At 48.4% G+C, this 26,763-nt stretch overlaps 2 protein-coding genes across 3 annotated transcripts in view; one reads left to right on the top strand and one right to left on the bottom strand.

Annotated features, from left to right (window-relative positions):
- Positions 1–4,990: 4,990 nt before the first annotated feature.
- kras (v-Ki-ras2 Kirsten rat sarcoma viral oncogene homolog) lies at positions 4,991–12,122 on the bottom strand. Of its 2 annotated transcripts, XM_047033913.1 has the most exons (6): positions 11,849–12,122; positions 10,209–10,326; positions 8,902–9,080; positions 8,053–8,212; positions 6,253–6,377; positions 4,991–5,164 (listed from the first exon to the last, which is right to left on the bottom strand). In XM_047033913.1, exons 2-5 carry the CDS (start codon positions 10,317–10,319, stop codon positions 6,258–6,260), a joined length of 570 nt encoding a protein of 189 aa, XP_046889869.1. In that variant the 5' UTR covers positions 10,320–10,326; positions 11,849–12,122; the 3' UTR covers positions 4,991–5,164; positions 6,253–6,257. The 2 variants fall into 2 exon arrangements, with proteins under 2 accessions (XP_046889869.1, XP_046889870.1); XM_047033914.1 differs by lacking the exon at positions 6,253–6,377 and having other exon boundaries at positions 11,849–12,120.
- A 2,043-nt stretch (positions 12,123–14,165) lies between these two features.
- LOC124477187 (ras association domain-containing protein 8-like) overlaps positions 14,166–26,763 on the top strand; it is a 15,890-nt gene continuing 3,292 nt past the window's right edge. Inside the window, 4 exon segments of the mRNA XM_047034829.1 lie at positions 14,166–14,620; positions 24,207–24,488; positions 26,459–26,700; positions 26,702–26,763. The exon segment at positions 26,702–26,763 is cut by the window's right edge and continues 109 nt beyond it. Coding sequence (XP_046890785.1) covers positions 24,386–24,488; positions 26,459–26,700; positions 26,702–26,763 — 407 coding nt within the window. The 5' untranslated portion in view covers positions 14,166–14,620; positions 24,207–24,385.

Here is a 26,763-nt window from a genome sequence, read left to right as displayed (position 1 = left end):
CGGGCACCATACAGTGGGGCAGGAGGAAAGGGGGGGGTATTTGGCCATGTAGGTTGAGAGGCTTTGTGTGGAGCCATACCCAGGCTTGTAGTTATCAATTTGGGAGCATCACCCCCCCCCCCCCCACCCTCCTCGATTACCTACTCCCACACCCCCTCCCTACATCAGCCCCCCCTCATCGGGGACTGCAGTGCCAGGGATTGGTTTCTGGACGCCTTTTTAATGCTTTATCAGACCTGCAGGCTTCTCAGCGCCGTGGCTAGATTACTGCTCAGGGAGGGGGGTCTGTGACAGACAGGCATTGGCCTAAGCTGCCCCTGGGGGGTGGGGGCGGGGGCGAGACAGGGGGCGGGGGCGGGGGCTGAGGGGGATTTGTGATGGCTGCTCAGACTTGCACTTCTCTTACAATTTTCTCTCGGCTGGTCTCAGAATGTCAGGCTGAGAGAAAGCCCTCCCTGCATTATTCATTGGATCTCCCTCACTTTCTTTCTCTCCCTCTCTCTCTCCCTCTTTCTACCCAAATTCTCTCTCTCCCTCTCGGTTTCCTTCGCTCTTTGCTTCTCAGTCTCTCTCCCTCTCCCTCCGCTGCCTGGTAGTAAGGCACTGTAAAGGTACTGTCTAAGGTAAATACAAATATAACTTGTCAGTAGACGTTCACGTAGTTGATGCGTTCATGGTAAAAGCACGTTTTAGCCTTGCTGATTGTAATTCTGCGTGTAGAATCCGATACGTTACATCATGGACTCCCTTATCCCTGAGGAGCAAGACTAGACATTACAACTACCCACAGCAGGCACGTATCATTAAAGAGTGTGTTGGGATGTTTAATTGTATGACAAATTGTTGTAACAAAAGTTAATCATGTAATTAAGAGGCGAATCATTAATATCACTAGTAAATATTGGGTAAGCCACATTCCAAGCAGCTATCATTTGACTCGAAGCTTAGCTGTTGTCTGTGGGCCTCATTGTGGTGCTTCCTACTGCAGACGGCTGGTGTTCATCCCATTCCAACACCTTGGTGGAAGATGATGAAAGAAGCGCACCTGTGTCTGGTGCTCTTAGGGAGGATCTCTGCCTGTCACCTGTCAAAGAGGCTTCGGTGGAACCTGATGAGGAGACTGGGTGGAGGAGATTTCTGATCGCTTGCAGAGGCCAGCGTGGAGGCTTGAGGGGGACTGGAGGCTAATGGTGGTCAGGTGGAGGCTGGTGGGTGTCTGGGTGGAGGCTGGTGAGGGTCTGGGTGGAGGCTGGTGAGGGTCTGGGTGGAGGCTGGTGAGGGTCTGGGTGGAGGCTGGTGAGGGTCTGGGTGGAGGCTGGTAGGGGTCTGGGTGGAGGCTGGTAGGGGTCTGGGTGGAGGCTGGTGAGGGTCTGGGTGGAGGCTGGTGAGGGTCTGGGTGGAGGCTGGTAGGGGTCTGGGTGGAGGCTGGTGAGGGTCTGGGTGGAGGCTGGTGAGGGTCTGGGTGGAGGCTGGTAGGGGTCTGGGTGGAGGCTGGTGAGGGTCTGGGTGGAGGCTGGTGAGGGTCTGGGTGGAGCCTGATGCTTTATAAAACATCCATCATGAAAGGCTGATGTGTGACATCAACGTCAGCTCCTTTCTTCAACAACAAGTCCACACTTCTGTCACAGCTGACCACAGACCTAAAGATAGACATCTGGAAAAACTAAGGACACTGTGGGGTGGCAAAAGATACCAAATATTCTATCGCAGCAAAAATGAACAAACTAACCCAACAGTCCGTTTACCACAGCTGTCTGTGTCCAGGGAGTCAGCCCACTGTTGCTATTCTCACATTTAATTGAGTTTAATTACAGACTAAATAAATGAAACTAATTAAAACTCATGATGGGAAACCAGACTAGTGTCCAGTTCCATAGTTTGACAAGACCTGTGGACCTGTGGAGTAAATACCGTATTGGTGTCATCTGTAACACCCAGTGTTGTCCTGCCTGCCTGCCTGCCTGTCTGTCTGTCTGCCATTTCACTCGATGGTGACGCCATACGCTCCGAACACACAAGGAGGAACAGTGCCCTCTGCTGGACCAGATCTAAAGCTCAGCTTGAATGGTAAAACAACGATTACATACTGTGGATATTCCAAGGCAGATCTTAGAACCCCAAACACAAATTCAAAGTCATGCTAAACAGTACTTCTATAATTAAAAATAAAACCGCTATCCTATTTAAACCTCGGTCATGAAGTAGCTATACAGAAAAAGCCTCTATTTTAAAGTAAATCTGTGCAGTAAAATTGGTGCTTGAAAGTGTGGATGCATAACCAAGAATAAACATGATGTGAACACAGTGCATGCATGTATACCCACATATATATTGTACACATCCTATTCCGTTAATCAAATATGTACACATACATTGCGGAATATAAAATATATATATATACACATACACACACTTGAAAGAAACATACAGGAAAAACCTGTTCCTCTTCATGTTGTCTTTATTACACGTTAAATAGGAGTGGTGATTCAAGACCAGATCACCACACTACACACGCTGCTCACAGACAGCTACAGAAAAGGTGTTGAAAAGTGGTCATTCATTTCCTTTCCCAGGTCTGGGCCCATGCCCAGAGGGACTCGGTGTTTAACCCAACATTCATTTAGACACACCAACCAAATTGAAGCACGATTTACAAAATATGCACCTTTCAGTATCACAACTATACAAAGGTTGTTAAAATACACTCCGGGTATAAACAAGACATTTTGGAAATCCGCCGTTGGCACGCAACAAATAAAACAATAAAGATGTAAAGAGGGACATTTCAGAATTAGTTTAACATCATTGTTAAGAAATTGGTTCCATAATTAAAACCGCATAACCAGTCAACATCTACTTTATGAACATAATAAAAATATCATAATACATTGGATCAAAACAAAAACAAAGTAAGTTTCATTCTGAGAATAAATTGCATTGTCTATGTCATCTGTATCACTTGTAATATTGTTACTCACAAATAGCATTTTGTGCAGGTCTGGTTGTGTGCACATGCACGCACGTTTGTGTAAATATGTGGGTCTAAACCACTGAAATGTGCAGATGTTGCCTCAGTTCACTGGGCTGCAGTTGACATGTAGCACCTAAGTGCACACAGACGGGCCTGTGTACAAGGCCCAGGCACATTTGACCCACAGACAGGTTGGTGAAATATCTGTCAACTTATTCCAGGGTGGGTTTTTTTATACAAATTCAGAATAAAAACATATTTAAAGGCAATCACCGCCTCATTTACAGACATCCGTTCCAGTTCCATCACTCAGACACAGAACGCTTTGTGAAATATTAAAAAAAATTACATACTAATTATTTTACTGGACAGTAATTTAAGTTGAAAAGGTGTCCAGGGACATGTCTTTCCAAGCATAAACAAGCCCCCTCTCTATCAAGCTCCATAAACATATCTGGAGGAAATAAAAAGTTATTTTCAATATTTTTAACTCTTTCAGCGACCCCACACTCAGGGACATGTTTCTGGCAGCACAACAAAAAGAAGAAAATGAGCTGAAGAACAGAGATGCTGTTTGACGTACGATTGCTTTTTAATAAGCTGTCAAGCCAATCATTTAACCAAAGCCAAAAAAGCAGAATGTGTTGCTGGACTGAAGAAAATGGACGAGGCTTGTTCTATTGCCATCCGGGGACATCAACGTTCAACTCACTGAGGCCCCCCCCCCCCCCTCCAATTTGAAACTATGACCAAACGATGACATAACACTGGAGCATGTTCAAATATCTACTGATGGATCCACCAGGGTTAGCGCCAGGCTGCATGCATGCACAGTCTCGTCGGGTATAAACTATAGCATGGTCAGGGTGAGTGTGGGTGTGGGTGAGGGCATGATCAGGGTGTGTGTGTGTGTGTGTGTGTGAGGGCATGATCAGGGTGTGTGTGTGGGCATGATCAAGGTGTGTGTGTGTGTGTGTGTGTGTGTGTGTGTGTGTGTGAGGGCATGATCAGGGTGTGTGTGTGGGCATGATCAAGGTGTGTGTGTGTGTGTGGGTGAGTGCATGATCAGGGTGTGTGTGTGTGGGTGAGTGCATGATCAGGGTGTGTGTGTGTGGGTGAGTGCATGATCAAGGTGTGTGTGTGTGTGTGTGAGGGCATGATCAGGGTGTGTGTGAGTGCATGATCAGGGTGTGGGTGAGGGGGGTCACTTCAGGGAGCATTCACACAGTATTGAAACAAGGCTGCCATTCCCAGAGAGCATGGTGCATGATGGATTAAAAAATGAAAAAAAATCATTTCTTTTTTTCTCAAAAATATCTAATAATGAATGCTGTATCTAACTGAATACAGGTGAATGATTCATAACGCAGGAGAAGAAACACAGACACGCAGAGGGGTGTGCCTGAAGCTTCGTCAACAGATGACAACATCTGCCCAGAGGCGTCTCCAAACGAGGGGGGAAGGGGGCACACCCCGACAGCGGCACACCCTGAAGGGGGCACACCCTGAAGGGGGCACACCCTGACGGGGGGGGACATTAAGGATTTCGCCCACTAAGGTGTTGGTCCTTGCTCTGCTCTGCGTACGGCTGAATGGGATGGAATTCATCTTTGGCAGTCCATACTGGATAAGGCTAGGTTGAAATCCTAGCAGGACATGGCTTCCCAGCACAGGGAATCACATCTTAAAAGTTGTTACAACCATGTCCAACATGCGTACAATGAAAGAGTATCGATAGTTTGTTGTTACGGACAGTCTTTTGACAGGACTGTGTGCCATCCTGCCTACCTGTCCAGTGACTGGACCAACACACATAGGAGACTGGCACAAAACAGAAAATAAAGCTTATTGGTTTCAAATGAAGCAAATAACAGGGGGGGGGGGGGGGGGAGACAGACACATTGGTTTAGTATTCAGCAATGTAGGTATTGAGATAAAGAGGATAATAATTTAGTGTAATGTACAAAATGTATTATTTCAACAGTTGAACACATTTTAGTTTTAGTCTGTCTCGGAGAAGGGGGGGGGGGGGGGGGGGGGGGTATGGGGGGAGAGGGATGGGGCGTTGAGGGTTATTCACATGAGTATGCACTTAGTCTTGGATTTCTTTTTCTTCTTCTTGCCCTCTTTGCTCATCTTCTCCTTGTGTTTTCGGATCTCCCGGACTAACGTGTAAAAGGCATCATCAACACCCTGCGGGGAGAGGGGGACAGGGAGAGGGGGACAGGGAGAGGGGGACAGGGAGAGGGGGCAGACAGACCACAGCGTGTTAAAAGGTTCACCCAAACGAGTCAGCATTTCATTCTTTTATTTCATTTTTCCCACGTCATGCAAATTCCATGTAGTGTCCAGTCTGGCTGCTGTTGCATTGCAAGGGGTCCCCATCGTGTTGATTTTGGAAGTGGATGTGCAGGGGTCTGGGCTATCAAGCAGCAGGAGCAGGCGAGTGTGCCTGCGAGGGGGAGGGGGGCCCAGACAGAGAGATGTCTAGGAGGGGGGCCCAGACAGAGAGATGTCTAGGAGGGGGGAGGGGGGCCCAGACAGAGAGATGTCTAGGAGGGGGGAGGGGGGCCCAGACAGAGAGATGTCTAGGAGGGGGGAGGGGGGCCCAGACAGAGAGATGTCTAGGAGGGGGGCCCAGACAGACAGATATAGGTAGAAGAAGAATCAAGGCTTTGCCATTCAGCGTGTGTGACATTGCCCAAGATTGCATCAGAAAGGAAAGCGCAGAGGAAAGAGCCAAAAGTTACTTTGGAGTGTGATAGAGAGACCGCAGGAGGGAGGCAGTAAGACCAAGACAAAAGGCAAATGTGTGTGTGGGAAGATTTGTTGTGACGCGCCCGCCCCCCCCCCCCCCAGTTGGACTGCATCTGGGTTAGAGCACCGTCATCCTCCCTCCACACTGCACGAGGAACACGTCCACAGATGACATCCTCCCAGATCACAGCAGACAGATGATCCCTTAAAATCACACCACCGTCCCTTCCCTTCTCTCCCATCTCGGGCTGTGACAGAATCACCCACGATGCACTGCACACAGCACCAAGACACCCCCCCGCCCCGGCCCGCCCCCTGCAGGAGGAATAATGAGCTCCTGCAGGAGGTCCTTTAGGGAGCCCAGCAGAACTCAGCAGAACCCAGCTGGTTATGTTAAGGAAGGCAGAGAACCCCGGGAAGCACCACCATCATCATCATCATCATCACCCCCTCCCCCCCCAACACACACACACACACACAGACACAGACAGACCTGTGGCAGCAGCACGGTAGCACACACTTACCCAGTTCACATCACAACACACTTTTTAAGCTTGACGCAGCGCGGGGTCTTTTCCTCCTTGCTGAGCTTATTGAGGCGTTGCAGCCTGATTTCCCGCACCAGGGTGTAAAAGGCATCCTCCACTCGCTGCAGTACAAACACAGCCCCTCAGTGTTAGGGAGCACCGCAGGGGGGAGGGGGACGGGGGGCTGGGGGGGTCTATGACCAGGGGGATACGGCTTCTGTAGGTTGGTGTATACAGGATCTATAATGAGGACTGTACAGGGTCTATAAGAGGGACTATACAGGGTATATAATGAGGACTATACAGGGTCTATAAGAGGGACTGTACAGGGTCTATAAGAGAGACTATACAGGGTCTATAAGAGGGACTATACAGGGTCTATATGGGGGGCTATTTTGCCCCATAGGCTATGAGAATGGCCTTGTAGTTCTGTGCCTAGCTTGCTAACAGTGAGGGGAAAAGTTTGAGTAAACAATTTTACTGGACCAGGATAAATCTCATCCTCTCCAAATTCAGCTGTGCAAGTGGGGGAAAAGTATGACAAATAGAATAGCCCAAATATTGTTTTATAAAATAAGATGGAAATTCAACAATTTTTTCTTTTTCTTTTTTCTTGGGTGATGCCAAGAGTTCTCTTCTATGGCTAACAGCTAGGTATCCACCTTCCAGTGGAGACAGCTGTACATGAACCCCACCAAGATGTGCCTGATTGACAGGAGTGTGAGAGAACAAGGGGAGAGGAGTGAGCTGGAGGAAGAAGAATCAGGCTTGTAGCCTCCCCGGCACCAGAGGAAGTTGTGATTGGATGAAGGCAGGAAAGAGGAGGAGCGACTGATCAATGATCAAAGCACCGTCCAACCAGATTCTCACACAAGCTCACACGCCACAACACAACACTAACACCACACGCCACCAACACAACGCATCCTTCTGTTTCGATTGCTCCCACTGCCAGACCCCCCCCCACACCCCTCCTCATCATCACCACCATCATCATCATGATACCCCAAATAATAATCAACCATTTTCCCTGCCATGCACATTCAATGACATGTGTTTACTGATCAGTTGATTGAATGGAAAGCGAGGGGCCATTGTGCTGCTCGTTAATGGGAGAGACCATCCCACATTTGACAGAGAGAAGCATGCGCCGATTCAATTATCGTCCATAAATAAAATCAAAAACATTACCCACAGAAGCTCTAACGATGTGCAGCACATTACCCCGCGCTTTCCCAAGCCCCATTAGGAGGGGAAGCACACGTCCATGGATCGTGGAACAAATCAAGTGCAGCTTGACAGTACGAAGACCTCAGCAGAGCAGCAGATTGAGGGCTTGAGATTATAAAGCCATTAAGAGACCTGACACAGCTGGTTTAGGCTCATTTGGTTAGGTTGTTATTATGATATAATAATAAATGTTCTTATAATGATATTTCGGCGACCTTTGAGACCCAAATAAATGTGATGGGAGGGTAGGAAGTCCCAGGATGAGGGTCTTGGCCTCCCTCCAAGTGTGTGTGGGAATGAGGGGTTTGGTCAATGGGAAAGCTTAACACAAAATAACACAAGTCTCACAAGTTGATTGACTTGGTTTAAACTGTCCAACTAGATATTTAAAAAGCTCCTGTAGGTCCACGGCAGGGGAGAATGGGGATTGGTGTGTGAGTGTCTGTGTGTGTGTGTGTGTGTGTGTAGGTGTGGGGGCAGCGGGGGTGATTCCTCTCACCTGTCTGGTTTTGGTTAGCTAGTTGTGTGTGTGTGAGTGTGTGTGTGTGTGTAGCCAGTCCCCCTCACCTGTCTGGTTTTGGCCGAGGTCTCGATGAAGGGGATGCCATAACTGCGGGCCAGGTCCTGGGCCTGCTTGGTGTCCACTGTGCGAGAGGGTAGGTCACACTTGTTACCCACTAGGACCATGGGGACGTCCTCAGAGTCCTTCACCCGCTTTATTTGCTCTCTGGAACAGGGACACACAACCATTCAATACACGTACAAGTAACATTCTGTTGCACTGTGGCTTGTCAAATACAGAACCGCAATACTGTTGGTCCGTCACTATTTGTACGTTGCTTTGGATAAAGGTTTCTACTAAACTAGTGTTCGCAAACAAAAGCGTATTTGGACGGTCTCATTTAGACTTTGCGGAGACGGCTCAGGAGAAACGTCAACCGCATCTCAGTTGAGAAGCAACCACTGGTTTAGATTAAGGAGAGAATATAGTGCACAAATAACTTGCACCAACACATGGTAGCTCACCTACAGTGGTGGATGGTCTACCTAGAGCCTGTACCTCACCTACAGTGGTGGATGGTCTACCTAGGGCCTGTACCTCATCTACAGTGGTGGATGGTCTACCTAGAGCCTGTACCTCACCTACAGTGGTGGATGGTCTACCTAGGGCCTGTACCTCACCTACAGTGGTGGATGGTCTACCTAGGGCCTGTACCTCACCTACAGTGGTGGATGGTCTACCTAGGGCCTGTACCTCACCTACAGTGGTGGATGGTCTACCTAGAGCCTGTACCTCACCTACAGTGGTGGATGATCTAGCTAAGGCCTGTACCTCACCTACAGTGGTGGATGGTCTACCTAGAGCCTGTACCTCACCTCCAGCGGTAGATGGTCTACCTAGGGGCTCTGCCTCACCTATAATGGTGGATGTCCTCAAAGGACTTGGTGTTGTTGATGGCGAAGACACAGAGGAAGCCCTCCCCTGTCCTCATGTACTGGTCCCTCATGGCGCTGTACTCCTCCTGACCTGCTGTGTCAAGGATGTCCAGCAGACACGTCTCCCCGTCAATCACCACCTGCTTCCTGTACGAGTCCTGGAAGGCGGACGGGGAGAGAGGAAGCGAACGAGAGGACAGAAAGAGAAGGGTTGAGAGGGTGTTCGTGGACGGTGATGGACGAGCTATTCTACATGGCCCTTTCAGAAGACGCCATGGCCGTATGGGAGGCGTTGGACCTTTGGTTCTTCCTTGTAAACCTCCTGTTTCCGAGGTGTTCACGGGTTCTAGTGGCTAGGGTGCAATCGTGAGATGTTCTCTTAGCAGACTCGGCTCCAGAGCTAATTAAATGGGGGGTCATTTTTTATTTTCACAAGGGGGGCACTCATTTACAAAGCATGTATGAGTCCAAATAAGAGCAGACCTGCATATTCTGCAGGAAAGTGTAGCCATCTTGATATTTAATTTACAGCCAATGCCAGTATTTCTTCCTTATACTTGAACAAAATTATTTGTTGAGGGGGCACAGCATTCCATTGGGGGGCAATGCCCCTTCTTGGAGCCGACCCTGGCTCTTAGACTAGCAAGGCAACGTCCTGGCATTCTGAGAGACTATGGGAGAAACAGAGCAGATGTTGTCTGGCCTCACATCTCTAGTCTCATATTCCCAGTCAGAGAGTGCGTACGTGTGCACAGTGGGGGGAGAGCACTCAATCTCCCTCCAGTCTTCAAAAATTGATAGCTTTTAGAAAATATAATGGGGTCTTAATTTCCAAAGTGTCAAAGCACTCAAGAATTTAATCACACAGATATCCATCATTGTTTTGACTGAGCTCATGTAATTAGACTGACTGATGGAGCAAATTAAGATCCTACATTTCTTGTAACATAATATTCATAGATTTAAATAGCAGAATGTCTTTAAATCTTTACCAACATTTGAGCATGCATAATTGATCAACGCTATCATATTCTGATTGCAGTTATATTTCACACCTCAAAGCACACCTCCCATGAGCAATACTCACAGGCACACGAACATTTTTTTTTTTTTTTACATTTAAAAACCTGTTTGGTGTCTATCGCGTCTTCAACCAGAAAAACCAGCTACATCACTGGTTTTAAAATACTTCTACTCTCTTAGGAGTCTCAGACGTGCTTTCATGCTAGACACATACACATGTACAGTTTTAAAGAAACACACACACACAGAGAGAACTAGGTTACCTCGATGGTGGGGTCGTATTCATCCACAAAGTGGTTCTGGATGAGCTGGATGGTCAGGGCACTCTTCCCCACGCCTCCAGCTCCTACCACTACCAGTTTGTATTCTGTCATGATTCACCTGGGGAACACACACCAACATGGCTTGGTCAGTCAATAAATACACACCATCAAACTCGATTCAAAACACACCTCCCTCACAGTAACTTCCAATTCACATTCCAAAAAGGTGGACGGCATCGGAAATTGTGAGCAGCTACCCGATCTTTGAAGATCTTTGAAATAAAGGTGAACACAAACAGGCAACTAAGAATTTGGGCCAAATTCAGAATGTGTCTCTTGAAACTCTGTGTCAGAAATCCAATAATGTTATCGGAGCATAAGCCCCACAAGGGAGAGCAGACTGCCCTGTACATGGCTCGTCTACACACTGAGCAAAACCCACAGCTAACCAGGCCTCAGGCCACCCTCTAATACAGATATAATCACCAAGTTTGTGTTTCTTCACTTCTCGAACTGTCTGTGTTGATGGGTGTAATAAGTGACACCTGAAACGACAAGCTCTGCAGCTAACAGCACAGGCCATGAGCCTCAGACTAAAAGGAAAGATTATCTTCCCAAAACTTTGCATGATCCTCCTGGTGGCAGTTGAGAAAGTGCACATTAAAAACTACGTTTCATTTTCATTGGGCAAGTTTACAATTATGGAATGTTAACTTGCGGAAACAATGTAGCCTCACCATGGTTGCAACTATGGAACAATGTCATGACCGTTACATGTTATATCGAAAGCTGCCCAATGATTGGTTCGTCCTGACACCTGTACAGTCAGCAGTCATTTACAATAATCAACAAGGTTGTTGAGCCTAAACAAGCACTGTCCCTGAGTTTATCCTTTCATGATGGTTGAGAGATTGTTCTACCAGAGCCAATTTTGTGAAATAGGCTATTCATCGTATTCTCTGGTTAAAACTGTTGCTGCCCTTTTCTACACCATAGTTAAGTGTCCATAATGAATAGAATGAACGATTATGTTACAATTAAACAGACCTTGTGTCTGCTATCAAATAAACACTAACCAAGGCCTCATAACTTCTGCATACATTACAACAATCTAGAGTTTAAAAAGTGTTCCATACATCTGAATCTGATCTAAGATAACATGATTTCGTTATTGTCTATCCATTGTGCATTTGCTCCCGTTTTGTACAACAAAAAAAAGATAGGCTACTAGCTTGCGGACGGTGCACATGGTTATGGCTACAGAGGGTTTGCAGCTTTTATGGGTATTATTATACCGGGATAAAACGGTGCCAAATGTTAAAGTTAACCACAAGCCAGCAAGAACTCTAAACCGATTGAATGACACAAGCCAGGGCCACTACACATCACATTCATGGGCGAGTTGTAGCCGCCATATAGGCTACCGCATAAGTCTGCATTGCAGGGCCAGGCACGGTTAACAATTGGGCGTAGTTTGCATAAACATTTCCCCTTACTTTTAGCGGCGAATCTTTCTACATGTATGAAATCATTCAATGACTAAACATTGAACTAAGTGGCAGACGAGAGAATACAACGTCGCCCCTCTGCCTATTGTCTACAAAGAAAACAAATGTAACGATCTTGTTCAATTGTTGTACCTTTTTAGTGTGGAGTTCCGTGTCCGAAGTAGCGACCAAATAAGTCAAACAGATAGTCCTTTTTCACACGATCTCAGCATTTCCTTCTTCACACTGAAACGACTGCATTTGTGTTCATGAAATGTCTTTTAAATGTCAATGAGCTACGGACGAAAGAGAGGAAATTAATCGATAGAACTTTCCATTTGATACAGCGTTCGGCCTGCTGTCCTGAATTCGAGGTTGGCCTAAACGCTTGTATGGGCGGATACCGGGTGTAGCGTCGTGGAGATCACTTTACCCAGAGAGCATAGCAGGGGATTTCAACCGGTTTCTGGGTTTTGATCATATCATAACAGTAGTTGATAAAAGCTGTAAATATCCTAAATATTAAATCTGAATTAAATGTATAGCGCCCTATCTGAAATTGTATTTTTCCTCCGGGAACATGATTTAGGCAACTTCTATTCTTATTATTCGTATATTTATTTTCCCTGAAAGAGATCGATTTGGGCGTAGGCTATGACCTAATTGAAAACAAACTTGTGTAGAAACACTCAATGCAAAAACCCAGTTGGATTTAGGTGATTCTGTACTATGATAATTATTTAATCTCTCATTTATATGGACAAGATCCTGCCTCTACAGCAAGCGGACCAACAATTATAGGGCGACTCCGCTATATATAGGCTCTAAATATAACTGGAATGTAGCATTGGGACGTCATTCCAAACCAAGGACATGATTTGGCAATCCTGTGTCAGTTTTCCTAAGCCTTCCCTAGAATACGTATTGCGTCAAAAATGTGCATAGAAATAAATATGATTATGTATGAAATATGAACAGCCATACTGAAATTAGATGGAGGACAGTCATCCTGAAACACTATAGATAGCATAACTACGGTAGTCCAAAGTAGTTGCCTATCGGAGTATTTAGACAACACATTAGCGATATGATAGAACGTCCCAACCAACGCATCATCGCGCAGTCGATGCGCAACACAGACTCCGTTACTGCCATGGGTCCGCTGTCCTTGTGGCTATCTATCCATCTCTGATGTAACAATATAGAGATAGCCACACCAAGATTGACACAACATGGTTTTTACCAAATTAAATTGTGTCAGATCTGTACACTCAAGAAAGTCAAGGAAGAGAAGGCTTGCCCACATTCCAAGAGTGCTTACCAGAGTAGTTGTTTAGTGTAAACTGAATCTATTATTAGTGCTGATATGCAAAGCTAATTATTGCCGTTTTGTTGGTTGAATTAAGATATTCATATTGACTTCAAAATATATATAGCTATGAAAACAGATAACTCTGGTCTATGTTCACAACATGGGCATTTTTCAACAGCTGCGCAGGTTGACCTCCAAAGAGGTCATGGCTCCAAGTCGCCACCAGATGTCAGTATACATCTACGAGGCCCTTCACAATGCCTTTGACTGCTCAGTTATACTTATAGGCCATTTCAGACCACTTTAACACTAAATGTTATTTTCTGTATGTGTCCATGTTCATCAGCAGCTTCCAGTTCTTTGTGTCTGATTCTAATGGCAGCCAGTCCCATCGGCTGAATGGGAGGAAAAACACAAAAACACGAACATTTACATTAGTACATAAGTTGTTAGTGCTCATCTGGTATCCTGTTTAATCGCTCATCTGGCTTTCATACTAAGATTCAAACAAATGCTGTGTCTTCTTATCTGGATGCAGAATTTGAAGAAGCTATGCTTTTTCTAGAAGGTTTATGAATATCCCTACGTTGGATAAATTGCAAACTATAATAGCCTACTGTTCCACACAGAGAAATTAATACGTTGTCTTGTTGCCTTCTTCAGCAAACGTTGCATCAATCTCTCTGGCACCTTGGTCTATCTGTCATCACCAACTGAACAGGAGGAGTGAGGAGAAATTCCATCCATTAGCAGAAACCTCAAAGCATATCTGAGAAGATAAGATTAGCGGCACACAAAGTAGACTATCCCAGAGTGCCCAACACATCAGTCTCACTGAAGAACCTTATAGTTCACGGTCCCCCCCCCCCATGTCGGTTTGGACCCTTATACTGTCTGTGGTAAAGTTATGCAACTTGATAATATACTCAGTTCAAGTGTTATTCGCCATATCACTATGATTCACAAGGCTATCTCTGTAAAGGTTTTTGAAATTATGAATCTGAAGAGATGGGATGCTTGTAAAAAGCAAACATTGTGTTGTGAAACGTTTGAATCAGTTTACAGCTTAAGTTTGATCACATCTTGTGTCAGTCATCAGTGCATTCTTACATTAAAACGATGTCAACACAGGTGTGCACCACTTTCTTCCACGCAGAGCTAAAATCATACTATGGTTTATCGGGCTCCTTCAAAGCTCTGGAATTCTTGAGAGACCCCCGTCACTGGCGGGTGGTGTTGCAGCTTTAAAATGGTCCACAATGCCTTGCGGTGTCCCAGTTCAGATGCATTGCATTTACTAGTAGGAGTAATGAAATGGGTAGAGGTTGATTTTCCGCAGCTTACTAGTCAGACCGCAAGGACTAGCGCACAGACAGCGCCGCTACAAACTTTCAGACAACGGGCTCAGCGTTAGACCTGATTTTCCGTGGGCGCAGTTGCTCTTTGGTGTTACCGTTACTTTGTCGCAGTTCGTAGATGTGATTTATTGGATTGTGCTGAGAAATGACGTTGGAGCTCATTCTTTGCCACCACAGCAAATATTTTACCTGAACTTCAGTTTGGATTATAGCCTCGTGTCCTGGATCGCGGTTGCTTTATCGGTAGTTAAAGCGGTAAGACCTTCTTGTTTTTTTTCTCTTCAATGTTGACGTAGAAATGTTATGATGGTATCCAGATCCAGAATAAATGGAGCACCGTGATAACGGAACCGTTATTATAAAACTGCATAGGAGTTCCTTCTGCATAACCTATTTCTTTGCTTGCTATGGATCGCTTCACACTTACAAAACAACATAATTACAGAACAAGTAGGCCAAACACCTTTCTTTTCAAATGTTCTCTTTTGAACGAGTGAGATAGTCCTATACACACTTAAATCAACACCGGTCAGCAAAATATCATTGGAAAAAAAAAATGTCCTCGCCTTTTAAATATTTAAATGGTTTGATCAAAATGTGTTATCTTTCATATGGACATTGTCTGTTTAATGACTTGTGTCATTAAATAAAAGTGGTTCCACATCTTTAGTTGGACTCCATTCTAGCACAAGTTTGAACTGAGAAACAACACAAGATCAGCCTTTGGGATTGTGGAACACTCACTCACTGATGTGTACTAAAGTTGATGTTGGTCTGCACGAGCTGCCGCTATGACGGAGGCGACCTGTAGATCTTCCTTGTTTTGAAATAATTGTTAAGATTTCTACCTCCTAATATCCTCAGGCTCTCACGATCAGGTCTGAGGGACCACGCTAAGCAGCTGTGGGTGTCTACATTTTTTTTCTAGTAAAAGATCAGCGTGTGGCCAAGTACATTACATCACTACATCAAGTAATGGAAATGTAGTAATGAATATCCAGGAATGTCTTATGCAACACTTAGACAAAGAATTCTAAACCTTGAAATCATCTTGTTTACTGTTCTTGCTTTTGTATAGTGTGGATTTAGTCACCTCACTGCTGTTTTCACTTGTACACAAAGTGTGTCTCTTTTAAATGGGTGTGAAAGTCTGTCAGGATATTCCACCCAATTCCAACTAGGTACCAACTAGGTACCAACTAGGTACCATCAGGTACCATCTACAATCCTGTCAGAACCCTGCGAGCGGAGTTCTGAACTATCATTCACCAAGCCTTTAGGAGTGCTGTTCCAGGATCAGCCCCTAGCCTCTCAACATGTCACATATTTGGCCACAGCTGGTCCTAGACCAGCTCTGTTCTTATCTGAGGGGGTTGATAACCCTGGGCCCCACTGTGCTGATCGGCCTGGTGCGTCTGCAGGCCCTGCTCTGCTGCACGCCACTCAGCCTCAGGGCTTCAAAGCATCGGCCCTGAATAGCATGGACATGGCTGGGGGAACAAAGGCGGCATTATTGCTGGCAAAACGTGCCGTCCAGATGTTGGGGCTCCTGCCAGCGCTGCCCTCTTTAGTGGGACGGGGCGGGGCTTTGGAGTCAAACATAACAACCAGGCCTGCAGAACCCAGAAAGACAGAGGCTCTTTCTAGGAGAGCCGACTGGAGCTGAGCGGTGGTATCTGATGTTTGGCATGGTGGGAGGTGGTGTTGACTAGGAAGGTGGTGGTGGTGACTAGGAGGGTGGTGGTGACTAGGAGGGAGGTGGTGGTGGTGACTAGGAGGGTGGTGGTGACTAGGAGGGTGATGGTGACTAGGAGGGAGGTGGTGGTGGTGACTAGGAGGGTGGTGGTGACTAGGAGGGTGGTGGTGGTGGTGACTAGGAGGGTGGTGGTGACTAGGAAGGTGGTGGTGGTGACTAGGAGGGTGGTGGTGGTGATTAGGAGGGTGGTGGTGACTAGGAGGGTGGTGGTGACTAGGAAGGTGGTGGTGGTGACTAGGAGGGTGGTGGTGGTGACTAGGAGGGTGGTGGTGACTAGGAGGGTGGTGGTGGTGGTGACTAGGAGGGTGGTGGTGACTAGGAGGGTGGTGGTGACTAGGAAGGTGGTGGTGGTGACTAGGAGGGTGGTAGTGACTAGGAGGGTGGTGGTGACTAGGAGGGTGGTGGTGACTAGGAAGGTGGTGGTGGTGACTAGGAGGATGGTGGTGGTGGTGACTAGGAGGGTGGTGGTGGTGGTGGTGAATAGGAGGGTGGTGGTGACTAGGAAGGTGGTGGTGGTGACTAGGAGGGTGGTGGTGGTGACTAGGAGGGTGGTGGTGGTGACTAGGAAGGTGGTGGTGACTAGGAGGGTGTTGCAGGGTGCGTGACTGGATTTAGGTTTAAATCCATGAGGTCTCAAACTCAGATTTTAGGATTGAGGCTGTAGATTAAATTCTCGTCAAGTTCTTGGCAGGGTGTTTTTGAACGGATGCTTCATCCTACTTAGGTTTGTTTGTGTGGGTGCGGGTGTGTGGGTGCGGGTGTGGGGGGCTTATGCTGGCTGTACTGTGTCTCAACACAGTTGCTTTATCATCGGAGCCAGTCACTGCGTTTAATGACTTGAAATATCAAAAAGAGTAGTCGATGAGCTGAACGTGCTTTACATGTTTGTGTGAAGGAAATAAACCCGGATGAGAGCTAAGTGACTCTGTAAACAGTGTGAGGTTTGTATGGCCTTTGATAGACACTCATCCAGTCTACCTGTGGAAAAGTATCTTTCCTAAGTGACTCATTTCCTTCACCCCCAGACCCCTCCAATAAACACAGAGATTTGGAGTGTTGGACAGTGACCAAAAACCGTACTTTTGTTTTAGGTTTCGAATGAATTGTATTGAAGGCAGCAGGTCTTGTCGTTCTGCAGAAAGCAAATTTAAACAAGCCGCTCGTCTGATGGGACAGAAAGCTAGCTGCCACAGTATGGGGTGGGGGGGTGGGGGGGTGGGCAGTGATGACACACCAGACAAACACGACACGACTGACATTCCTCTGTTCAGGAATGTATTTGATCCGGTGCCCTGCTAGGATTGCTCAGACAACCATTTTAGTTACCTTGCTTAGAAGATTTGGCAACAGCCTAGTGAGTTTCAACAAGCTCATCGCCCCTCACTATGAACGTGCGCCAGTGTTGGAGTGAAGGTCTGTTCAGGTCTTCTGGAGCAGTTCGCTGAATAAGCAGAGAGGTTTTGCATTCCTGTAAAAAAGGAGCTCGGAGATCTGAGGGGTGTGGGGGAGCGTGACGTCCTTATCTGTGAGTTACGGCCCATTGCACACTCATAGGCCAAGAATGCCCAGTGTCGATGCTATCGGCTTCCACGCTGCAGGATCAAGGCCCGTTCCTTGGTGATCGCCTGAGCTCTGCTCCAGAGCGCTCACAAACTTGGCAGAGGGCATTGCAGAGAGGCCTGCCTGCCTGCCTCTTTGCACATCTGTCTTTCTGCCTGCCTCTCTGCCTACCTGAGTGCCAGTCCATCTATCTTGCCTGCCTGGAAATATTTTTGGTCTGGGCCTCCACTATCCAGAGACCCCCCTCCCCCCTTCCACACACACACACACACACACACACACACACACACACACACACACACACTCCAGGGTGCCGCATACCAGGTTGTTAGTGTTGTGCAGCCCCACCAGCCCCCTCACAGGCTCCAGGATGACTATGCCAGTGCTCGGCCAGTTCCTCCAGGAGAGCCTCCACCAGCAAACCCCCCACCCCACCCCCCGCCATCTTCACCCCGTGTCTGTGTCTGCAGGCACACAGGGACCCAGTTCTCCAGGCGTCTGTTCCCAATTACACTGCAGTGAGTAAACCGCCAGTAATTACATGTAACCCTGACAGGAAGAGGAATTTGAATTAAAGTTAATTTGGAAATAGACAGAGTAGTTGAATCCAGGAACCCCATGGTCAAGCAGTCTGTAAAGAGAATTCCCCCTCTCTTCCTTAAGAGACGATGTCGGCCCTTGTTTGGTGGTAGAAGGATACTTACATAACATGTGAGTGACTTTGTTGTGTTTTGACCTGTCTGCTTTGCCAAAAAGGTTGAATGTTTTTGACCACGGTGAACAATAGGCCCTGTAGCCTTTCCGGCAACAGAGAATCAGTCATGTCTGTTCATGGAGGAAGCAGTTGTGGAAGAGAACTGTTTTCTTGCTTTGTCTTTGTCCTCATCATAGTTTGGTTGTTCCCCCAGCAGTCTACTTTTAACGTCTTAGCCACTGACTAATGAATTCCTTTTTTTGCCTGTTGGTTTATGGTCATAATTTGTATTTGTTAATGCTAGTCCACTTCATTGGCCACAAGGTAGTAACAGAACGTCCCATGCAATACAGCACCAACAGAGTTTTATGTTAATGTCAGCTCACCCACCCACCAACGCCATGTTAGGTATTTAGCATGGCACTGTAGATATGTATTCCCTTTTAGAGGTTATATGATAGTATGACACCTGAGCCTGCCTCGTCTACTGGTGTGTGTGGTTTTGTACTTGTTTGCCTACTCAGCATGTGTGTGTGTTGTCCTTGTGGAGGTTTGCCACGCGTGTGGATGTCCTCCGTGTGTGTGGTGGGTGACTCTGAGGTGCCTACCGTGGCTTGTTTACAGTCAGTGGAGGGCATGAGGTCCAGACCTGCCGGCTGAAGAGCCAATCAGAACCCTTCACGCATTTCACTGGACACAGGTTGTTACACAGACAGGGGACTTGCCTGCCTGTCTGTCTGACAGTGTGTCTATGTCTGTCTGTCTGTCTGTCTGTCTGTCTGTCTGTCTGTCTGACAGTGTGTCTATGTCTGTCTCTGTCCGTATGTCTGTCTGACAGTGTGTCTATGTCTGTCTGACAGTGTGTCTGTCTGTCTGACAGTGTGTCTATGTCTGTCCGTCTTTCCTGGAGTGGAATGTGAGATCTTTCCGTTTTGCGGAATGTTCTTTGGCAGGAGGTGGAAAGTTCTAGATTCTCAAACAGACACCATCCCAGGCTTTTCATGTGTCCAAGTTTGGCATGTGTGTCTGAGCATATTTGTTGCGTGTGTACGTGTGTGTGTGCATGTTTGTCGTATGTGTATGTTTGTCGTGTGTGTGTGTGTGTGTGTGTGTGTGTCTACATGTGTGTGCATGTTTGTTGTGTGTGTGTTTGGCGTGTGTGTGCCTGTGTATGTTTGCATCACCCTAGGCTACGGGCATCACCCTAGGCTACGGGCATCACCCTAGGCTACGGGCATCACCCCAGGCTACGGGCATCACCCCAGGCTACGGGCATCACCCCAGGACTGGCACCGGCAGGGTACATGCGGGGAGCTGGCACGCCTGGAAGAGATGGCACCCTGCCCACAGCTACTGTGCTACCCTCCACCTAAACACTGTGCTACCCTCCACCTAAACACTGTGCTACCCTGCACCCTGCCCACAGCTACTGTGCTACCCTCCACCTAAACACTGTGCTACCCTCCACCTAAACACTGTGCTACCCTGCACCCTGCCCACAGCTACTGTGCTACCCTCCACCTAAACACTGTGCTACCCTCCACCTAAACACTGTGCTACCCTGCACCCTGCCCACAGCTACTGTGCTACCCTCCACCTAAACACTGTGCTACCCTCCACCTAAACACTGTGCTACCCTGCACCCTGCTCACAGCTACTGTGCTACCCTCCACCTAAACACTGTGCTACCCTCCACCTAAACACTGTGCTACCCTGCACCCTGCCCACAGCTACTGTGCTACCCTCCACCTAAACACTGTGCTACCCTCCACCTAAACACTGTGCTACCCTGCACCCTGCCCACAGCTACTGTGCTACCCTCCACCTAAACACTGTGCTACCCTCCACCTAAACACTGTGCTACCCTCCACCTAAACACAGTGTTACCCTGCACCCTGCCCACAGCTACTGTGCTACCCTCCACCTAAACACTGTACTACCCTCCACCTAAACACTGTGCTACCCTCCACCTAAACACTGTGCTACCCTGCACCCTGCCCACAGCTACTGTGCTACCCTCCACCTAAACACTGTGCTACCCTCCACCTAAACACTGTTCTACCCTCCACCTAAACACTGTGCTACCCTGCACCCTGCCCACAGCTACTGTGCTACCCTCCACCTAAACACTGTGCTACCCTCCACCTAAACACTGTGCTACCCTGCACCCTGCCCACAGCTACTGTGCTACCCTCCACCTAAACACTGTGCTACCCTCCACCTAAACACAGTGTTACCCTGCACCCTGCCCACAGCTACTGTGCTACCCTCCACCTAAACGCTGTGCTACCCTCCACCTAAACACTGTGCTACCCTCCACATAAACACTGTGCTACCCTGCACCCTGCCCACAGCTACTGTGCTACCCTCCACATAAACACTGTGCTACCCTGCACCCTGCCCACAGCTACTGTGCTACCCTCCACCTAAACACTGTGCTACCCTGCACCCTGCCCACAGCTACTGTGCTACCCTCCACCTAAACACAGTGTTACCCTGCACCCTGCCCACAGCTACTGTGCTACCCTCCACCTAAACAGTGTTACCCTGCACCCTGCCCACAGCTACTGTGCTACCCTCCACCTAAACACTGTGCTACCCTCCACCTAAACACTGTGCTACCCTCCACCTAAACACTGTGCTACCCTGCACCCTGCCCACAGCTACTGTGCTACCCTCCACCTAAACACTGTGCTACCCTCCACCTAAACACTGTGTTACCCTCCACCTAAACACAGTGTTACCCTCCACCTAAACACACTGCCACCCTCCACCTAAACACTGTGCTACCCTCCACCTAAACACTGTGCTACCCTCCACCTAAACACACTGCTACCCTCCACCTAAACACTGTGTTACCCTCCACCTAAACACAGTGTTACCCTCCACCTAAACACTGTGTTACCCTCCACCTAAACACACTGCTACCCTCCACCGAAACACTGTGCTACCCTCCACCTAAACACTGTGCTACCCTCCACCTAAACACTGTGCTACCCTCCACCTAAACACTGTGCTACCCTCCACCTAAACACTGTGCTACCCTCCACCTAAACACACTGCTACCCTCCACCTAAACACAGTGTTACCCTCCACCTAAACACTGTGCTACCCTCCACCTAAACACACTGCTACCCTCCACCTAAACACTGTGTTACCCTCCACCTAAACACAGTGTTACCCTCCACCTAAACACTGTGTTACCCTCCACCTAAACACACTGCTACCCTCCACCTAAACACTGTGCTACCCTCCACCTAAACACTGTGCTACCCTCCACCTAAACACTGTGTTACCCTCCACCTAAACACTGTGCTACCCTCCACCTAAACACTGTGCTACCCTCCACCTAAACACTGTGCTACCCTCCACCTAAACACACTGCTACCCTCCACCTAAACACAGTGTTACCCTCCACCTAAACACTGTGCTACCCTCCACCTAAACAGTGTTACCCTGCACCCTGCTGATAGAGATGATCATAGTACCACACTTAAGAGCTGGTGCTGAGTCTGTTACTATTGATGTATGACTAGGAGGGTGTGGTTCTCATTTACTGTAGCATTATCACCCCCCCTCATTTACTGTAACATTATCACCCCCCCAGGATAGTGTGGTCCTCATTTACTGTAACATTATCACCCCCCCTCATTTACTGTAACATTATCACCCCCCCCTCATTTACTGTAACATTATCACCCCCCCAGGATAGTGTTGTCCTCATTTAAAACCACTTTCTAACCAGCTTTAAATAGAGAGGGCATGAAGCGCACCGGAGACAAAGGTGACACACACACACACAAACACATAATAACACACGCATGAACATGCGCACACACACACACGCTGAGGGGGGAGGTCTATTCCTTTCACCTTATTCTAGAAAGAGAGGTCATCCTTTTCAATGTTCTGTCGGAGGCGTCCTGATGGGATCTGGCAGGAGTGTGTGGTTCCTCCTGGCCCTCGCTGCTTCTGCCTGTGCTGAGGCGACGGAGCCTCGCAGCAGAGAGAATGCGAGGGCTGGGGGTGGGGGTGGGGGTGGGGTAGAGCTGGACGTTACCTCAGCACTGCAGTGTGGAGGTCAGGACCCTAGGGGCGTTCCAACTCTGGACAGAGGCCATTCATGCTCTCTTTCAGGTATTCTCTTATACTCTCTCTCTCTCGCTCTCTCTCTCTCTCTCAATTGACTTGGTTGCCTGCTGTTTCCCAGGGTGCTGTGCAGTGGTAATCTGTGGATGCGTTGTGATTCTGCAGCTCCACACTGCTGGGTGGTCCATTCCCCATTGTCCGACGGGGGCGTAGGGGGGGAGGTGGCGGGGGGGAATCTGGGCCAAGGCCATGCTGCTCCCGCATGTTGTCCGCAAGGCAGCCCCGGTCACAAAAGCAGTCTTGTTCGCTTTTCCAGATCTAACAGGACCTGGGAAACGCTGGTCCAAAAGATGATTAGAAAAAAGTGCTCTCACAATGCTGGTCCAGTGCCTGTCCTAGATTTGCTAGAAAGACGTCTTTGTCGATGGCACATATGTTAACGCTCTCAGCTATAGCCATCTAAAGGCCTTTTAAAGGTCATTTTTGGGAGCCATTTTGTGTGCAGAATTGTAAACAGTCAAGCTAAATGTAGAGGACACCATGTCAGTTTCTGAGGCAAACAGAAAGCTCTCTCTCCTAGACCGTCAGTCCATCTGGTTCACGGTCCCCTCGGACAGGCTGAGGGCTTGTGTGAAGAAACATTTGAGCAGTAAAATGTCTCAATTAGCATCGAATCTGTGTGGAAAGCAGCTACATCTGTGACTGGGTTGGGCGGGCGGGCGTGCTGGGAGGGGAGGGGGGGGGGGGCGTTTACATGCAGGATTGTTTTACTCGTTCCCTCTGCTTTTTACGACTCCTTTCCTGCTCCCCCCATTTCTCTCTCTCACTTGCTTTTCCTGTCCTTCGGTTTTCTTTTTTTCGTTGCTCCTTTCCTGCTTTTTGCTCCATCCTCCTCACGCTCCACCTTCCTCCTCTCTCCTCGCTGCTTCCTGGTGAGCCTCCCGGACAAAAACAGGAAGTTGGCCGAGGCCCGTCTCGCTGTCAGACCCTTCCTGCCCCCCCCCCCCCCCCGCCCATTCACCTCCCCCCGCCATTGATATGGCAACCGAACCACAGAGACCGGGCCAGCTGGTCGTGCTATGCCTGACTACATGGGCCTGGGTCCCAACTGTGCGGGATGTCCTCTTGTTTCTCAACAGCCTCGAAAATAAGAAGGAGGGCTATCGTGTCTGGTAGGTGCAGTCTGGTAGGTGCAGTCTGGTAGGTGCAGTCTGGTAGGTGCAGTCTGGTAGGTGCAGTCTGGTAGGTGCAGTCTGGTAGGTGTAGTCTGGTAGGTGCAGTCTGGTAGGTGCAGTCTGGTAGGTGCAGTCTGGTAGGTGCAGTCTGGTAGGTGCAGTCTGGTAGGTGCAGTCTGAGACTTGAGTCCAGACCTGTTGATGAATGGGGGCGTCTCATGTCCTCCATGTGAGCACAGATTTACATTTAGTCATATAGCAGACGCTCTCATCCAGAGCGATTTACAGTAAGTACAGGGACATTCCCCCGAGGCAAGTAGGGTGAAGTGCCTTACCCAAGGACACACAACGTCAAACTGGCAACCGTCTGATTACCAGCCCAATTCCCTAACCGCTCAGCCGCCTGACTCCCTTCAGACGAAGCCCGGAGGTTCTGTGTTTACTGTGTCTGTCCTCGGCGATGGCTCGTCACGCAGCTTGTACCTGATCTTGGGAGGCTCCTGGGAAGTTCCGCGTCCGCGTTCTCTGCCCCTGGTGACAACTTCTGTCTGCGTTCTTTTCCCTCAGTGAGGAGCGAAACACCAAAGAGGACCCAGCTGCTCCCTGTATCCTCCTGCAACATAACCTGAAGCTGGTGCCAAGGATGAGGCCTTCCCATCACAGCCGAACCAGACTGACCTGACCTGACCCGATCTCACCGCCCCCCCCACCGCACCCTGATCTACCAAATCGTGCCCCTGCCCAGTATGGAGCTGAAGGTCTGGGTGGACGGAGTCCAGAGGGTCGTCTGTGGAGTCACCGAGGCAACCACCTGCCAGGAAGTTGTCATCGCTTTGGCCCAGGCCATAGGTAAGTGGTCCAACCCCGATAACCGCAACCCTGACAGACCCCAACGGATGCACTTGGTTCTGGATGTGTTCCAATGCCATATTGGATGTGGGCCTTTTGTTAGTCACTAAGCCCTACTGTGAGGGGGCTGGTGGTTGTAACGACACCGCTCTGTAGCTGCACGTCCCCCTACACAACCACAGCGATGGGCCCGCCTGGCAGTCCAGAGAGAGGGTGACCCTCCTCTGACCTCAGGAGCCCAATGCAACTCCACAGCTGTCTGATGTGTCTTGTTGAAGGAGTCTCCTGTAATCAGAGCTCCATTTAAAAGCAGCGGGGGTTCGGACAGCGAGCGACAAGTCTGTCGCTGAATGCAGGCCTAATGGAATACAGCGGAACCCCATCCCCCCCTTCCCCCCCCCCCCCTCCTCCTACTCATCAGCCCCCTGCTGGGGTGGTTGTGTTAGTCTGAGGCTGGTTACAGTGCCTTGTAGGGGACCAGAACCCTCTATCATCCCTCTCTTCTACATGCATGTATCCCCTCAACAGCATCCCCCCCCCCTCTCTCTCTTCTGCGTCAGCAAGCAGAGGAGCACTGAAGCAGACTGTATTGACATCACTTCCCACAGATTGGGGGGGGGGGGTGGTGGTGATCGGGGGAAAGTCTGACTCATCCTTCCATCCCTTGCCAGGCAGGGAAAATCAGCCATCCCTGCCCAGCCCGCCCCTGCCTCTACCCTCCCCATACAGGGACCCATACTGTACGCTATAGTGCAGAGGCGTTGGATGACATCAGACCCGCATAGGGTTTTTCTGGACTGGACTGAAGAGTTCTGCTTCTGTTGTGGGTTCCTGGGTATCCATTTCTAACAGAATGCTCTTATAATCTTATAATACATTATAATTACCACATACGGGTAACATGCCGTTCCTTCTTTAATTTTGTTTCTTTTTTCATATATATATAATATATAAGTGCTCTCAAACGATTAAAATATTTAATCGCGATTAATTGTATTAATGTCATGGTTAACTCGCAATTAATCGCACATTTTCATCTATTCTAAATGTCCCTTGATTTCTTTTTGTCCCATTATTTTTTCTAATTTTAATGTTCTTATCAACATGGAAAAGTGGACCGGCTTGCTTTGTGCAAATGTGTTTTTTTATCGAAAACAACATTGCAATCGTCTGGCTTTGACGAGGGGGCGGAGAATTCGCATCAGCTGTGTGCTTGGCCATCAAGTGGTATCTCAGACTGGACGTGCTGCGATGATGGCTCAGTTCACAACGACAACACACACAGATCACTTTGGTCTTGTCAATGGAACCATTTGGCTACTTTTTAAAAGTAAACTTTCCATGGCATCCATTTTGGCGTCTCTCGCTCTCCATCCACTCCAGGGGCGAATCTAGGTTCACACTTTTGGGGGGGCTAAGCCCCTAGATAAAACCTATAATTTTTCCTGTTACCCCCGCAAAACTAGGGGAGTCTGGGGGCATGTTCCCCTAGAATTTTTTTAATATCCTTTTAAATTGTGTCCTCTAGTGGGTTTTAGGAAGAGAAATTAACACATTTATATGTAAAATATATATATATTTTTTAGTTTAAATTTATTTTTATTGGGGGGGCTAATGAAACTTTTGGGGGGGCTCCAGTTTCCGGTCTAGCTACATCCGGTGGGGTGTTGTAGTTTTTCCAACATCGCTAGCTGTTGCAACAGTCAATGAAAAAAACTACAAAGTTTGCTAGGACAAAAATAACGCGTTTAACTGACACCATTAATATATAGTTATTTTTGATTTTTTTACCAATCTTCATTCATATGTTTTTCTTTTGACTGACGTGTCCTTGTATGTATGCCGGTTCTACTGCGCTTGTTCGTTTGTACACATTTTATCACTACGATTATGAAATTGACAGTAATCGGATGAAACGACATTCAAAAGAGATCCAACCTTGAACACAGTATGCCGCCTGTCCTTTCCAGGTCGCACGGGGAGGTACACTCTGGTGGAGAAATGGCGAGACAGTGAGCGTCACCTGGCCCCTCACGAGAGCCCCGTGGCCTCCCTGAACACCTGGGGTCAGTACGCCGGGGACGTCCAGCTCATCCTCCACCGCACCGGCCCCTCCCTGATGGAGCGCCCGCCCTCCGAGGGCCCGCCCCTGAGGGCGCCGGAGCGCGGCCTGCACCGGCAGAGCCTCCCGCCCCTCGCCAAGCTGCGCCACCCCCAACGAGCGCTCCCTGCGCCGCCGCGAGCCCCGCCGCAAGTCGCTGACTTTCACGGGCGG

The sequence above is a fragment of the Hypomesus transpacificus genome, chromosome 14 (genome assembly GCF_021917145.1).
Source record: "Hypomesus transpacificus isolate Combined female chromosome 14, fHypTra1, whole genome shotgun sequence".
NCBI lineage: Eukaryota > Metazoa > Chordata > Actinopteri > Osmeriformes > Osmeridae > Hypomesus > Hypomesus transpacificus.
Note: the sequence above shows the minus strand (reverse complement) of the source record. Positions and strands in the feature narration are given on the sequence as shown.

Coding starts and splice junctions, on each gene's coding strand:
- kras (XM_047033913.1), bottom strand. CDS start 10,319: ATGACAGAATACAAACTGGTAGTGGTAGGAGCTGGAGGCGTGGGGAAG. Junction 8,213..8,901: donor GAGGACATCCACCATTATAG/GTGAGGCAGAGC, acceptor TCCCTGTTCCAG/AGAGCAAATAAAGCGGGTGA. Junction 6,378..8,052: donor CCTCGGCCAAAACCAGACAG/GTGAGGGGGACT, acceptor TTTGTACTGCAG/CGAGTGGAGGATGCCTTTTA.